The sequence below is a fragment of the Lonchura striata genome, chromosome 5 (genome assembly GCF_046129695.1).
Source record: "Lonchura striata isolate bLonStr1 chromosome 5, bLonStr1.mat, whole genome shotgun sequence".
Taxonomy (NCBI): domain Eukaryota; kingdom Metazoa; phylum Chordata; class Aves; order Passeriformes; family Estrildidae; genus Lonchura; species Lonchura striata.
In genome coordinates this window covers 19,272,537-19,290,206 of record NC_134607.1, presented here as the reverse complement: position 1 = coordinate 19,290,206, position 17,670 = coordinate 19,272,537, and the positions used below count along the sequence as shown (strand labels likewise).

General features: G+C 35.7%; 1 protein-coding gene across 2 annotated transcripts in view; it reads right to left on the bottom strand.

The window, feature by feature from the left end:
* PARPBP (PARP1 binding protein) overlaps positions 1 to 17,670 on the bottom strand; it is a 37,022-nt gene that overhangs the window by 9,057 nt on the left and 10,295 nt on the right. For both annotated transcript variants that reach the window (XM_021536737.3, XM_077783120.1), the window contains exons 5-8: positions 16,649 to 16,803; positions 6,116 to 6,299; positions 1,917 to 2,095; positions 605 to 686 (exon numbers count right to left, since the gene is read on the bottom strand). In XM_021536737.3, coding sequence (XP_021392412.2) covers positions 605 to 686; positions 1,917 to 2,095; positions 6,116 to 6,299; positions 16,649 to 16,803 — 600 coding nt within the window. The remainder of the gene's footprint in view (positions 1 to 604; positions 687 to 1,916; positions 2,096 to 6,115; positions 6,300 to 16,648; positions 16,804 to 17,670) is intronic.

Here is a 17,670-nt window from a genome sequence, read left to right as displayed (position 1 = left end):
TTTCAATTTTAAGGAAATACTATGTAAAATGCAGTACCCTGAAAGACAACAACTTTCAGAAACATGGTTCTTTTGAATAGAGCCCCTCATAATATCAATGTGCTCTTAGTAAATTTCCATTTCATCTACAAAAAGCAAACATTAACATCTTTATTTTACTGTTCACAAAGAAATGTTATAGAAATGTCCTCAGATTGGTATAAATCAAAAGCATCAAAGAAAAAAAAGCACTTTTTCAATGTCTGTTTTATCAGAACTAAAATCATGTGCTTGCCTTCAAGTTTTATCTCTGCTTTCATATACCTTGGTTTATTTCTATGGTCCTGAAATACACAGGTAAATGAAGAGAGAGTGAGTACACCATCACTAAGAAATTTTCATTAGGAAGTACTTTGAAATTTAAAGGCTCTCTTTTCTGCAGTTTTAGATATTTCTATTCATATTACAATACTGCTCTAGCTTGGCCAATTACTACAGGTAAAACACAATTACATTTCTTTGACTATGGGATGAAAATCTCAAATACCTGGCTGAAATATAACACTTACTTTTATCACTATTATTACAATGCCTCTATAATTGCATAGCAATTCCTACAGAGTACCTTAATTACTTTTTCATCCATAGATTTCAGAATACGTTCTCTGAGAGGTTTTGGAGAAGAGCCATTGGATCGTGCTGGAGATCTAAAAAGAGGTAAGTATTTAGAACATGTAAAATCAATTCATTAATAATAACTGTTGCCATACCAAGTTCCTCAGAAACAGAAAGGCAAAGAGCTTTACCCTCCAAGCTTTACCTTATTTTCTACCTTCCTAAGGAACCACATGTACTGTGACAACTGAAGAGAGCACAGAGAAACCAAACCTACAGTTCCAGTTTCTGGTACTCATTTCGCAGTGCGTTTCCAATATTGTAGCTCTGCAGACACAGTATTATCAATATTTGTAATGCTAGTGAGGATCTTCTAAGCCACCATTCTACTTACACCCTCCTGAATAGCATTTGGTTGACATTCAATATAGCTTTCCACATATTTCACACAAAATGTTTCCACTATCTTACATATCATTATGTAAGTAGTTACATACATCAATGAAAAGATTTTATGCCTATAATGAAAATAATTAATGATGCATATAAAGGGGAATTTTTTGGTCTTGAAATAAGAACTAACCTGTGCATTTTAAAGTAATTACTACTCTGTTTAAGGTCGTGGCAGATCAATGAGGACAGGTTCTTCAACAATAATTCATTATTTATGTAGCTCATTTTATCCAATTTTTCATAAATAAAATTTGGTTTAACTTGTTTCTTATTGTATTTATTTCTAGTTGTCTGTGGTGCAAAATTTCTGCCAGCCTTGCATTGGTTCTCCTGTTTTAATTGCCAAAATATGAAGCTTGAAAATAGCTTCATCATATTACTGTCTCCCCTATCATTCATGAATCCTCTTTGTAACCATAATTCTTTGTAACCAATACTCTTTGTAACCAAATTCTCAGCATCCTGTTTTTTTCAACAACTGACAATTCCTCAGGAACAGTGACTAAATAAATCATCACTGCTTCTTCAGTGCATGGATAGATGAGTTTCCTTGTCAGTGCCCACAGAAATGGGTTTTTGAGTGTCCTTCATAAAGTTTGTCCAGCCCAGAAATGTACTATATCAAAAAATTCATGTTATAAAAGTATCTTGAAAATGCAGAAATTGCAAATGAAGACTTAGAAAACTTTTGAAAACTCAAAACTGCTCTAAAATTGCTATTGTTTTACACCTAATCTCACAGCAGACTGCACATTGGTTATTTGCTTTGTGTAACATCAGTGCTTTGTTCGACTCAGATCCTTTAAAAAAAAAAAACAAGAAAAAAAAAGCACAAAGTAACACAACAAAAACAACCTCCTAATACTCACCTGAAAAGTGTCAAAACAGAGGTGATGCCACACAAATTTAAGCTTTCATTGTCACACAACAGATCTGCTTTGTTCTGGGTAGGAGGACTGACAGCTTCTTCATCCAGAAGAATTAGCAAGACCTTTACAGTATCTCTGCCACAATATGCAGTGCCATGATTTATGGAATGCAATTTTGGCTGAAGGTAAATAAAAAAAGGAAGATAAAACAGCAAAGTCCAGCAAGCCAGACCAATAGGTCGCCTCCAAAATCAATCCACATCAGCACAAGTAAGGGGAATTTATGCAGAATTTCTCCATGGGAATATTTTTCTCATCCCAAGTAGTTAGTGGAGTTTAGATGAGTGACAGCTATGTGTATACACTGATGAGCAAGTCACAGGGAAAAATATATAAATCTATGCTGAAACTGTGCAGCAGAAATGAACTTTCTGTTTTCTGCTACAGAAACACATTCTGTGAAGTCCAACAACTCTGACTACCAATCTGCTAAAGCAGTTGGTTAAAAGTGAGATTTCCATCAAGATATGACAACAGATGTATGTGGCACCATTTCCTGTTGTTTGGGTGAATTGCCCATGATTTTCCACAAGAATAAAGAATTCCTTAAAGAAAAAAACCAATCCACATCTGGAAGTGCTCAGTAACAGTAAGCAGTAAAGATGGAGAAATCCATAGCCACTGTGGGACTTAAAAAATCTTGAAAGTTGCTATATTTTTCTTCAAAGGTATTAGGAATTCCACAGAGAAATTTAGGGCTTAATACACAGTGGTAGTTATTTAAAAACTATAGGTTCTCCTATTCACTAATACACAGAAACACTGAATACCCTGACTTTATTCTGAAGGGCAAGACAAGCAATGAACTGCATTTATCTAATCAGTTAACTGTTTTTAAACACAGTCTTGAAAAGATCAAATTCTATTTTTCTCTCTATTTGATTACACCAATTAGTGCATGTAGCTTTCAAGAAACCATAGCAACACGTGTCAGTCAGCTACTATAAGTTATAATCAATAGCTAGAAATAGCAATTACAGAAATGGTTGTTATTTGGCTTTACAGAACTGGCCTATTTCAGTACCATTTAATTTCCTCAAAATTTATTCTGAACCTCCTCAGTTACATCACCATAACATAGATTTTTATTAAAAGTCATGTGTGCCATCGTGAATTTGTCTTATTGAAAGAAGTAAAAACTTGGCACCATGTTGACTGATGACACACAAAAGAAAAATCTTTAGAAATAACTTTCAGAAATCTCAAATACTACAACACCAGAGGCTTATTCTATGTATTAACCATGGACAAAAGTCCAAGGCAAAATAAGAACTCTAAGACAACAAAAAGATCTCAGTAAGACAAAAAGAAACCCATGCTTATAAATAAGCCTAATTATAAATCAATTTTTTTTTAAACAAAATAGTTCCAGCCAGAATCCATCTACAGTAGTAATTTTCTTAGGAAGACATAAATCATAATACCTATTAATCACTCGTGCAGGCTTCAACACAAAATAGTGCTTCCTGCTGCATAAAGTAGTAACTTCTCCTGGAGCTCTAGATTATTATAAACCAGGTATTTGCAGGAAAACTGAGCAATGGTGGAAGAAAACTGCCACTGCCAGGAGAAATGCAAATATTTTTCTAATGAAGTTACACTTTTTAGGTACATTTTATGAGGAAGCAGCCTTGAGTCAGTGGAGGCAGAATTTTCACCTCTATACTTAAGATCCTATTTTAAATTTGCACTCAAAGAAACTATTTAATCTCTTGCATAGGAAAAAAAGCCTAACATCCTATCAACCCAAAATTTAAACTCAATATAGATATTTTTTCAGAAAAATTATAGTATCAAGGGGTTTTCTTACTAAGTGAAATCAAAACAAAACCCCCAAGCTCTATGTAAGAATCAGAATAAAGCATTAATCTTTGCTGTCCTGAGATCTTAATAGAACAATACAGATGCTCTAATTTCTAATAGAGCTTGAATTAATTTGGAAAACTTATTGGACTTTTTAAATTTTGATCCTCTTTTCATTACAAAATGAAATCTTACCCTTCCATATGTTTAGTAAAATGTTCTTCCACACCAAATTCCACTAAAATATGTCATTTGATATCACTATGTTAAATTTGTCTAAGCTCCCTTTTCCACTCCTCAGCTCTCTGAATCCTATGCTTAAGGATAATTGTTAAAATAGAAATTCATCACAATCTCCACAATCTCCACAGATTTCACTTATATCAACAAAAAGAAATCCCCACATCAAAATAGTAAAGACAGCACTGATAAAGGCACACAATTTACACACATTCTAACCCTCATCTCTTCACAAGTACAAAAAAAAAAGTTTCCCCATACTTTGCCTGTTCTCTACCAATGTTCAGTCCACATTTTACCCATTACCTCTCTCAACTACTGTCCTTATCTCTAATTCCTCAGGCCCACAAAGGACTGTGCTGGTTGACCCTGGTTAGCTGCCAGATGCTTGCCAAACTGTTCTATTCTTCCTCCTAAACAGAGCAGGAAGTGAAAAAGTCTTGAAAAAAGCTCATGGGAGTAAGATGAGGACAGATTGTTCACTTACAAAGCATAGGCAAAACAAATTTGACTTCATGAAATTAATCTAATTTATTGACATTTACTCATAATGGGATCCCTTCCTTCTTCCTGGACTCAACTTTACTCTCAACTTTTCTACCTCCTTCCCTCAAATGGCATGGGGGGATGGGGAATGAGGATTGCAGCCAGTTCTTCCTTATGCTCTTTGTCTTCTCCTCTGTGTGGAACACCTCCCATGGGATACAGCCCTTCATGACCTTCTCCACTGCAGGTCCTCCCCACATCAGGATACAACCATCTTCACCTCAACAAGGATGATATTAAACATTTCTACAGAGTCAGACTACAAACTTCTGGAGAACAGTAAGAAATAAATATAATTTTGGAAAAGAAATGGTGAATTTCTCTAAAGAATAAAGTTTTAGTAAAAAGCTTTTACCTGGTCATTATAATGATCTACATAATTTTTTTAAGTTTTATTGGTAACATAAGTAGCTAAATAAAGACAGAACTGATGGCAGTTATAATTTTCTCAGATGGGAAAGAGAAACAAATAGAAGGATATGAAAAGGAAACAGGGAAATACATCATTCATAGCAAACAGGAAAATGAGGATGAAATATATATCCAACATACTCTGTTGACACACAGATTTAGACCAGCTTAACTAGCCAATAGGGTCTGACTGGTTTTAGCAGTCTTAAAGAAAAAGGATACTGAAGGTTAATTTGTTAAAAATCTTTTACTACCATGGCATAAATCCAATGACTTCACAAAAAGCATCCTAACAATTCTAAACACATTGAAGGTGTCTATATATTTTTTAAATTCGCTAGGAAAAAAAAAATACATTAGTGTCAGGACAATTAGATATCTTATACATCAATGATGTAAAATAAAATAAATAGTTGGTTGATTTTTTCATCACAAAAAGATAATATAAACCAGAATAGATTCACAGTACATGCACCACAAATAGAAGTCTTGGATTATGCCCTCAACACCTAATTTAGAGAACTTTAAATATCTTGATTCCTTCAATTAATACTTTCAATAGTGTTAAAAGAGAAAATCTTACACATGTTTGTTTAGGGCTTTAATTCCCTTCCCACTCCACATTTTACCATGCTTTAGATTTCTGATATATTCAACCTTACTTTGAAGGCGTTACCCTTTGAAATACTTGATGCTGGACTAATTAAAACCTGCGTATTTTAATAAAAAATTACTGATACATGTTCCAAACCTTAATTCTACTTTCATGAGGTTCTTTTGTTTGGAAATTTGTTAGATTTACTGCTTTGAAATTAATGGCAAATCTGACACTAAGTATCTACATTTATAATTACTGCGCAACCAAATTAAGCTTTGAAGAGTATTTTATTTGCCATTTTAAGGTAAGAAATTTAGTTTATGTAAATCAGTTATTTGATATTCACAGTATAATCCTCAAGTATAAGTCTTTCAGCAAGTGTAAAATCACATTGTAGAGGAAATTACTACTTTAATTCAGTTAGGAAAAAGATTATACTCTATAGATAGTCTTTTAAAAATGTAAAATAAACAAAACAGGCAAAAGACTTTTGCTTTCTTATAACACTAAACAGTCAAAAGAACAAAAGAAGTCCCATTACCCGTGCTGGACTGACTCCAGTAGTGCTAGCAGTCAAGGTTTCCTGTTGTGAATCGATAATATTTTTAATCTTCAAATCCAAGTCTTGTACAGCTTCCTCTACTGCCTGACAGAAAGGATCCCCATTGCTTCGGCCTTTTATCAAATGCATCTTCACTGTTGACAGAATTCGCCCCCCTGCGATTCTGAAAATAGGCACAAGGTCATCTCCACATTAATCTTGGCAACACTTGAGTACACCTATTAGTGCTGAACATAGGCAGCCTTCACTGCTCATCAGAGACAACAGCTTTGATCTTTTAAATCAAACAGCAGCGTAGACATATTGTCCAACACAATAGTTTGCTACAAAAGAAATTATAAGGTAATGAATTCAGCATTTAGCAATACTCTGAGCTGCAATACATAACTAATGACCCCTTAGAAGTTCAAAGAAAAGTACTTTCTTTAAACCTGTATTTATAGTTTTCCTCAAACTGTTAAGTGTAAACAAAATTCTTCACTCAAACATGCATTCCTGTTTAATACCCATTAGATCTGAGTCTTTTGTGCTTTGTGAAAGAACTTCAAAATCCCAATCTTCTTTCAGTTTTATTTAAATAGATAGTAATTAGACCATATGAACTTCCCTATTAGCTATAAAGGCACACTCCATTAATCTCTTTCTTCAGCACATGTGTCTGACTACTTTAATTAAGATTTTGTGAAAAAGAGAATAAGCTCCTCGAGTTAAAAGCGTAACAATTTTTTTCCATCACCTAAACAAAATAGTTTGTATGTTTTACCATTGCTTTGTCTTGGGCAAAGAAAATAAAGCATTACAAGAACCACTCAGCTCTCCTATATAATAACACATCTCTTCCCAAAAACTGTTTTTTTTTCCTAAATGAGGTTTGCAGTTCACATCAAAGCAGAAATGCAGCATCCTGAGCTGTCATTGGCACCTACAGTAGAATTTTTTATACATTTATGTACATTAGTACACTAATGATGCTGCAAATGACAGTTCTGTCAAAACCCCAAAGCAATGGTTTCGCTATTCCAGGTCATATATCCAAGAGTGACATGACTCAGTTTTCAGCTTCCTCCATCCTTACTGGCTTCCTTCATATTCCTCTGCCAACTTGCCCTAGAAGGATACCTTGCAAATGCAAATAGAGATGTATTCTGTACACATTAAATTCTGAAGATAAATTTTAGAATTCCAGTTGGGAGAACCTTCATCAAATTAAACTTTGCACGTCTACATTCATATAAAATACAAAATAATTGGGCAGAACTAGATAAGAATAGGAAATAGGTCAGGAAAAATAGTTTGTATTGTTTCCACTTAAAATACATGGAGGGAACTCGGCCAGAGACCTTACTGCTTTGGCTTATTATGGCTGAAAAAGACTCTTCTAAATAACTTGAAAAATCTGACATTAACATGAAACTTTGGAGGGGGGATTGTTATTGGGTATTTTTAAATAGGAAGAAAACAAAATATTTCCACACAATTCTCAACTTCAACTTTTACAGACTAAAGATTATACAATTCACATTAGATTTTCAGGTTTCATTAAACAGAAAAACTTATGCTTTGAAGAAATTTAAGCACAGTGTACACACTTGGCCAAAGGAAAAATCACCATGTCCAGTCTCTCTGTAGACAGGTCAAGATCCATCCAGATCCTGGAAATGAAAGTTTCAAAAAAAAAAAAAATCTATTGTACCACTTTTCCAACCCCCACATCTCAATCTAACCACAAAAGAATAAAAAGTTCAGAGGGAGGGAAAAAAAATCCACTGCAAGTTGTCAAGAGGTAAAGGGAGAGAAATGTTGAAGAAGAGTTCTGTTTCAGAGATGCATACAGGAACTGCAGCCAAGTCTCCTGATGATTCTTGCCAGACTGATCTGTTTTCCTCAGTCCTAAACTTATATTTTCCAAAATCATATCCTTAAATGAGAGAAGTATTAAATTAAATGAGAACTAAACCTAGAACTTCAAGAAAAATGAGCAGGTGAAGGGATTGATTAAAATTCCCAATGAAAACCAGGTTCAGTTATTTCTGTCTACACATCTGTTGAGCTTACTTGTAAATAAGCAATAAATTTATCATTTCCACACATTTAATATATATACCCATATAAATGCTGAAAGAAAAAATATTATTATACAACTAGTAATGGGCACTAGCACAGTTAATTAACATAAGTATGCCCTTAATTTAAATGCTTTGCTCTGCATGTAACTCAATTATAGATTCATAGATTTTCAATGGGAAGAAACAAACCTTTCACAAAAATATTTCCTATGTTTATTTTTTTGACTCTATTACCCAATGCCAACTAAAGATATTTGCTAGTAGAAATAAAGTTAATCACACCTTCTCCCCATATTCCTTCTTTTCCAGGAAAGAGTTCCAGTCTCCTATCAGATATACAGAGTACTAACTGGAGCAAGGGTAAGTTTATTTATACTGCAACTAGAATTTTCATCAACAGGCCAAGACATAAAATGCTGATTCAATGTGTGTGAGTTGGTACTGAAATGCCCTGCCACACCTTATGCCATTTCACACTAGAACATAACATGTGTTGTGTCATATTAGTGTTGTGCCATTAGTCATATATATTTGTGTGTATGTATATTCATATAGATATATATAAGATGCTGAATTTAGTTATTAGAAGCGTTTCTAGTGAGGTTCAAAAATATTAACTAAAAGCATGATGATGAAAGGAAAATGTGGTAAAAAAGCACCTGGGGTGTTTGGGGTTTTGTTTATTTTACAAATATGACACCCTATTACAGATTGCTCTGATATTACTCTTTCATACATTCATATTGCTCAGAAGATCATTTGAACTTGAATGAACTTTAAAATATCTGATATTACACTAAAAAATTTATACAAATAAAATTAGGTTGGAAGCTGTTATCCACTTTGCAGCTCCTAACAGCCAGAAGAACCACAAAAGTTTTTTTTTAATATGTAATTACATGGCATCTCTTATGATGATTTTTATAGCAGCAAAATAACTTTTGTTCTTTTTAATTCCAAAAGAGAAGAAAAAGACTAGTTGAATTCAAGAATTAACTTGATACATTAAACAAAGCAATACCGTTTGTCTAAGGCAATTGGAAAGACCTTACCCCTTCTAGTCAGTGCTCTTGCTAAAAAGGCTTCTGTGATGTTCCATTCAGATCACAGGCTACTGATAAGAGGTACTCTAGGATAAAGTGCTTCAGTATCACATGCATAAGTCTAAACTGCATCAAAGGAGAACTCTTACCAAATCCAGTCATATAGTCATCAGTTGCCACTATGACAGAGGTTGTAAAATAGTGGTTTTTTTTAAAGCTAGTAATATGATGCTTTTCAGAGTCACATGCAACCTTTCTTTCCTAAAAAGGTATGAGTTGAAAGAAAATTCAACTAGAAAACCAAATTCTATATTTTTCTATGACAGAAATAACCCAAGGAAATTCATCAGTGTACTTTTAAATGGAAGAAAAACCCCAACACTTTAGAAACAACCACCTTCCACTGTCCAACAGAATGTTTAAACACATATGCCTGGAGTCAGTAGCACCATGGCAATCCTCCAGTGAATGGGTCCAATCAAGTCCAAACATGACCATCAGTATGAAAATTCGCAACTATTTTAGACCAACTGAGAGGAGTGGCTTACTTTCTTCAGCTTTAACCGACACTAAAGCAGTGGTCAAGCAGGATTCAGCTCACCTGTTTCATAGCTAGAGGAAAACAAATGTCTACATATAGATAAAATTAATCATATATTAAAAATGCATTATTTGCACCAGTGCTTCTAAAGAGTTAAAAAAAAAGTGCAATGTAAAAACTCTACCTGTTACCCAGGTACCGGACAAATCTGATCTTTTGTCACCAGTTTCTCCTACCAAAAAATACTCACAGATCTTGCGCCCCCTTCAAGCCTTTGTGTCTTACATCATCTGAGTCCCAACCTCACCCTTTTCTATCTAATTTTCCTTATCAAACTATCTTTTCTTATGTAGAAGTAACTAATTTAAAGAAACTTATAGCACACCTTGTCTATTTTGTTCTGACTGAGATTATAAACAATATAAAAACATTTTTTAGATTATAAACAATATAATATCCTCTGCTTACCAAAAACCTAAATGACATCAGCAAGAGCTCTTCCTCCAGAACTCAGGCCTTAGTGTGAAAAGCTAATATGGTGCAGGAGCACTTGTATTTATTTTCTGGAAATATGTCCTTTTTGGAAAAGACTAAAATAGCATAAACAAGGAAAAAAATGTTAAGGATATGGACAATATTCAAAAGCTGATAAAAAGCAGAACAGAGTCCTGAAGTCTCTTCCAAGAAGAGAAAAGAATAGATCAAAATTCTATTATACTAAGGTCAACATTTTTATTCATTCATTTCAACTTCAACAGAGGTAAAAAATAGTTAAATATATAGCTATCTGACTTCAGTAGTGGGAATAAGCATCTCAAAAGACAACACAAACACTCAGTGCTCAAAGGGTGGGAGGAGATCACAGCCTGTTTTCCTTGTTATGGATTTAATAGATGTTTTAGAACTTGACAACAACTACTCAGTTATCCAAATTTTTAATTTAGAGCTACAGGAAGAGAGCATCAGTAATTCCATTCTCAAACACCAAGCAGCAAGATATCAACTAGAGCTTGATCTACCTGGGTAGAAGAATGGGACAAACTGTATCTAGGCAGAAATACTATACAAATGTTTCTAACAGAGCAGTAACAGCTTTTAAAGTAAATCGAAAGGCATATTTCTTATGTTATAGCCATAAATTTACAAAAAAAAAAAAATAGCAATTCATTTTCATTTAGAGTTCAAAAGTTTAACAATAAAATCTTATTGGTGAACTTCTCTAGATTTTTAAATATATTTGTAAAAGAAAAAACACTATATCAAAACACTCATCGTACTCAAAAATTCCACCTCCAGCAATGGATGTATGATTATTAATCTAATTTTCTTGACGATATCAAAATTAAGTGAAGACTCTTCCTTAGACCTTCTGGAGTTTCACAGATAATTATATCCATAACAAAAACACAGCAAAAAAACATTTGTTGAAGAGTATTTTTCCATCTTGCTGCTTTTGCTGTATTGGCTAAAATGTCTTTCAGCTTGTTGGGAGGAACTAGAGTGACTCTTCATATTTCTCCATCCCAAGATTTGCTACTCAGGTCTGGTGACAAAGTTGCTATAAAAGTAACTAAGTATTCTTCCTAGAATAAGTCTTGATAAGCAGCCATTAAATTCCCTGTGAGAAAATCTTAAAAGGCAAAGGAACTCAGGCAAGCTGTTATTAATTATAATAACATAAATTATACTATAATAATATTACAAGCACAGGACCATTCAATCACAACACTTAGGAAAATATGCAGAAATATCAGCAGACCAGCTTGGCTAAACAGTGAACTGATGACAGAGCTTGAATGCAAAAAGGCTTCACAAAGAATGGTGGAGAAGGGACAGATTGCAAACAATCTAGAAACATCAGCTGGGCATTTTGGGATGCTATCAGGAAAACCAAAGCTCAGCTGGAGTTGAGAATTACAAAGGATGTTAAAGGAGCTTCACCTGCTGAACAAAGAAAACGAGGGACCTTTGCTAAAAGGCAGATTTTGCAACAGTGTGGGCACAGAAGTACTCTGTGCCTTCTTCACCTCAGTCTTTACCAACACCCTGATTAGAGAAATTTTTCAGAAAAGAGCTGCCAGCAGTGGATAAAGATCAAATCAGGCTTCACTTGACAGTACTGAGTATGTTCAAGAACACTGAACCAAATGGATTGCATCCAAGAGCCTTAATAGAACTGGCAAATGCCCTCCTCATAAGACAGCTTTATATCATCTTTGAAAAGTCAGGATGACCAGTTGAGGCCCCTCACAAATGGAGAAAAGCAAATCATGGCCAAAAAAAAGAGAAAAACCCAAAGAAAACCACCTAAAAAGCCCCATAAGGACAGTTTGGAGGACCACAAGTTCATCAGCCTCATTTTGTTCCTCAAGAAAATAATGCAAAGTCTTCTAAGAACACATATCCAGGCATATGAAGGATTAGGTGGTAGCTGGTAACTGTAAGCATGCAGTTATCAAATATAAATTATGCTTGACCAATCTGTTTCTCCCTATAATAAAATGACTCAATTTGCAGAACAGGGGAGAACGGTGGGTGCCATTTCCCTTGATTGTATCGAGGCTTATCAACACAGTCAGAGAATACTCTCAACATAGGAGTATTTGTGTTAGGGTCTGGAAGGATGTACAATTAGAGGAATTAACCGGTTGGATCATCATGCTCAGAAGGCAGCAGATGTGTTGTAGCAATGGAGTATCATAGGGGGCTATCCTAAAACCTGGTTTTTTCCTATTATCTTTGGCAGTGACTCTCTAAAATTACATGCTCATCAAGTTTGCAGATGACACCAAATTAGATGGAACAGTCAATACTCTTGAACGCAGAGCTGCCATGCAAAGATACCTAAACAGACAAGAGGAATGGGCTGACAGGAACCATATGAAATTCAACAAGACATGCAGTCTTGGAAAGGAATATCCCCTTGCAATGACACAGGCTGGGGAGCAGCTCTGTGTAAAAAACCTTGGTGCATGTTCAGCAAGCAAGCTTCAAGCCAGGAGCATGCCTTGGCAGCAAAGAAGGCCTACAGTATCTTTGGCTGCATCAACAGTAGCATAGCCAGTAGTCTGAGGAATGTGATTATCCCTCTCTAATCAGCACTCGTTGGACCAAATTTAGAATACTGTGTCCAGTTTTGGGCCCCCAGTCCAGGAAAGACACTGATAAACTGGAGCAAGTTCAGCAGAGGGCTGCCAAGCTGGTCAGGCAGACATGCCCTGTGAGAATCAGCTACGGGAACAGCTTGTTCAGGCTGCAGAGGAGAAGGCTTCAGGGGGATTTGCTAACAGCTTTCCAATACCTACAGGGTGGCAACCAAGAAGATGGAGTAAGACTCATGTTGACAGACAGTGAAAAAAGACAATAGGCATAAACTGACACAAGAGAGGTCCTAACTCAATATAAGAAAAAAAACCCCACAACTTTTCACTGTGAGGACAAAAGCAGTTGGAATAGGCTGCCAAGAGGGAGATTAAAAACCTCCAAGAATGGAGACTGTACAAAACTTGAATAAAGCCCTGATTAACCTGAGCTGACTCCATTATTGACCCTGCTTCGAGCGGGATGTTAGACCAAAAACTTTCTGATGTTCCTTCCAACCTGAATTATTCTATAATCCTAAATTTAAGCAATCCTATATACAATGTTTTGCATATGCTTGCACAACTTCCCAGCAACTTTAGACCACAACCTCCAGGGCTGCGTGAACACTGTCCAATCAACTCAAACATTCAGCACAAGCCTAGATAGAGTCCAGTGCGCTTCCCCTCCCCAAATACTACCACGCCTCGAGATGCAACCGCGACTTCCCAAAGGAAGCACACAAGGAACAGCATTTTTTCCTGTCGTGGGGAAGCAGAGAGCACAAACCCAGGCGGTGAGACGAGCAGTGCGATGCTGCGGATGCGGAGCCGCTGCGGGTGCGGAGCCGCTGCGGAGCGCCGCGCTCGCTGCGCCGGGGCGAGCGGGACCCGCTCCGGGCAGAGCTGGGCGATGCTGACACCCAGCGGCCGCTGCCTGCGCCGAGGGCAGCGCCCAACTCGGGCGAAAACGCCGCCAACCTCCCACCTTCACTACTCTACAACACGAGTGGGGATTTTTCAAGTGTATGTATATGTACTCGCACACCCCCATACCAGCCATCTAGCACAGTAACCTGCATGACAAATGACCTCGTGCCCTTCAGTTTTAAGTCACACTTTTTTAACAAACTTGGGAAAAGCCATTTCAGGAGTTCCGGCCTAAAAGGGCTTCCAGAATGATGGATTAGAACTGCAGATTTTCATTTATACCAGCAGGAAAGAGTTTTCAGATCTTAAGGTGTATAATAATCATCCATTTAGCTGACAAATACAACATTGATATGCTCCTTGTCAAGAAACAGGTGTGAAAGAGTAGAACATCCCAAGTTCTACATTTACTGCATTAACATTATTTATAGATTTATACATATAAGACTTGGACAATTTCAGCATTACAAGTTTTACAGCACCCCCAAATGTTAATGAATATTCATGCTACCAATTCTTGAAAGACTAGTGTTCTCTTCCAATATCAGACCTCTAGATAATGAGACACAAACAATTTCAACATGCCGGAGATTCGTAGGAATGCTCAGTCTACAGTGAATGCACCTTGAAACTACAAAATTTCATTTTGTCTTTCCATTTCTCCTGTGATCAGGAGTGCCAGATTTGAACCAGACCATCATAGTTTCATTAATCTTCCACTCTGTTTTGACAGATTCCCCTCTGTTCATCTAATCTACTGCTCACTTTCTTAGCTGAATGATGGGGAGATGAGAAACACATTTTTGTTATTCTCCATATGTTAGCAGGTACTTGGTTACACAATATCTCCCTACTAAGTACAAAATAGTCTAAAGCACTTCCCACCACTGTCCAAGATCTTCAATTTGGTTTCTCGATTCCCAAAGCAAAGGAATCATGCAGATGAAGAAAGCTTCTTTCCAGTATGTGTCTCACAGTGACCCACCATTTATTTGGCTACTTTGTATTTTGTGCAGTTACAGGTTTCACAAGATGTGCACTGTAACTAAAGGACTTCTATAATAAAGGACTTCTAACCATTAAGCAAAAAATACAGCATTTCTCTTGTGGCATAGCCAACACAGAGACCTGGTTAATGCAGGTTGGCTAATCTCTGCATCAGAGAAAGAGCAATGCTGCAGACAGGTTGTCTAGTTTGCTCTTGGGATTCTCAGCAGGCTTCTACAGACAAAGTAACTCAGGATTCTGCTGCATTGCTTCCTTTGTCCCCCTCTGGTCTTTATTTCGCAGCAGTAACAGAACTAGAGAAATTTTTTTGCATAGAACTGTATCCTCTGGAGCTCCCAACAACTACCACATGACAGACAGGACACACAGACAGTTCTCATCCATGTGACATACCAAACACTTGAAAACATCTATGGATACACAGATTAAAAACATATTTTACACTGTGAGGGTATAAAGGCCACATAGAGTACGAGAAGTGCTACAAACAGCACAGTACAGCCACCTTCCACTCCTGGTCAGCAAGACAAACAGCAATACTTACATGTGTACAGCCAACTTAATGCAGAGAATCTGACATGAACTAGATTTATACCCCAAAACCAATGGCACAGCAGGTGCAGCAGGGAAAGCTACATAACAAATATCTGAATGCTAAAAAGTATTTCCAAGCTCTAGAGAATTCACCCAGTGAGAAACTGCTCACTCCCAGCAACTATCCCACTCTGATTTTTCTCACATTTAAACATTCTCTTTTAAACAAAGGAGTAATTAACAAGATACTGCATTTTATGTTACATTTTTCTGAACTGTATTCACCTGAGAAAGTCTTTTCATCCTAAAAAGTTCATGTATATAAATATTTTTCATCCATATACAGTACCAGATATGATTTACAAGATATGATAAACAAAGGAAAATTAGCATCTATTATATATTGAGCAAATAGTTTTCTTTAATCACCAGCACAGACATTATGTCTCTCACATCCAGGATGTTGAAATGAAAGAACAAAAAGAATAAGACAAAACTACAAAACAACTTCAGAAATACTTCCCACTTCCAGCTTCAATGGAAACTGAACATTAACTTAAATAATGCTTACTTAGAACATTTTGTTTTCCACTGTGAGGATTAGACTCAATTCAAACTTAAAAGAAGATTCTTTAGTATCAAGGACAGAACTATTATAACTGATTTGCCAAAGTTTTGTATGGAAAAATTACTGATTATAAATGACAAAACTATTAATTTTTATGAAGCTTAAGAAAATAGCTCTTCTCTTTGTAATAATGCCAGCACTTACCAATTCAAATCCCTGTGTTATATTTACACTTCTCTAATTAATCACATATTTATATGACTGCCCAAAAGACTAACTTCAGTTCTTCAAATGCAATTAAAATCAGCAACTCCACCAGAGCCTCCCTAAGAAATAATTATGCTTCATTTATATAGCTAAAATGAAAGAAAGAAAAGGCTAAACAACCAACACTGTCATTTGTTAGTAGCAATAAAGACTCCTTTACAGAAGGGTAAACAGAATGAAATTACCAAAAGGAATTAACTAGCAAGAAGTAAAGCACATATCAGTTTATGTACTTACCAAACTTCATTTTTAACTAGAGAAGTAACCAAACCACCATATATTTGTAGATTTGATAAAAATTCAATACAAAAACGTCTCAAAAATTCTTAAGTTTACCTCAATTGTTTTTCAATTATCTTTTCAAATAAGGTTTAATTTTTTAAACATTTATTCTGAATTGTTTAGTAAGTACATTATTTGATTTTTTTTGTTTAAGCACAAGAAAAGGAGGGGCTCACCAAGACAAATCTATTACCTTGTATTTAAGATTTCACCAACAATTTCTTGCAGCTTGTCAATAAAATTAACAAAGTTGGAAAGACCTTTTACGTGGGCTCTTAAAGGATCATACATAGAAGATGCAAAGTCTCTTCCTCCAAGTTCTATGGTCCGGATAAAAGAGGTTGCCATCTATTAGGAGAAATAGGCAGAAATATCAAATTGTAGACAGACATAGACTGCACATATGTTGAAGTGAGCCTTTCCTGCAGGTCTGCAAATTGTGTAACAGCTGGCTGATAGCAGAAATAACTTACCTGAAATCAAACAATGGCTCTTAATTGCAAGCTTTGTACATCTCACCATAAATATTTGCAAGATCAATACTTAAATAGTACAATAGTATTAAAAAACCCAAAACACAAGTAAAAATAACCCAGCTAATTTGATGTTTACATCAGCTTTTGAAAGCCTAGGACAAAAAACTTATTAAAACACTGTACATAATTCTTATTGTTGTTGTGGCTGTTTAAATGCTCCTGCTGGCCTCACAAAAACTACTCTTATATTCAGAGTGCACTCTATGGCCCAAGGACAATTTTAACATAAGCACATAAAAGTTTACTTCAGCTTATAACAACTTTTAGAGAGGCAAATTATGTATATTCAAATCTTATCAAAAACAATGACATCTGAGGCTTTGTGATTCTGAAAGTGTTCATATATTTTTATATGCTGTAAGACAATTAAAAGATGTGCCAAAACCATTGAGTACAACCTCCAAAATTTTAAGGCAACAGTAAGAACAAAAACCCTAGCAGTTGGCCAAGAAGGTGACAGTAAGGATAACAACCCAATGCATTTGACATAGATGCAGTAATGTTAATTCTACACGCAAATTTTAATTTCAAAATACAGAGCTAAATCATAAATCTCTTTGGGCTGGAAAGAGAAAAACTGCAATTACTCTAGCACAGAAAGTATACCTGACCGTATTCCTGTCTTTGTGCTAAAGATCTCCCATGGATCAAGTAAACCTTTCATAGGCCTTTCCCTTCC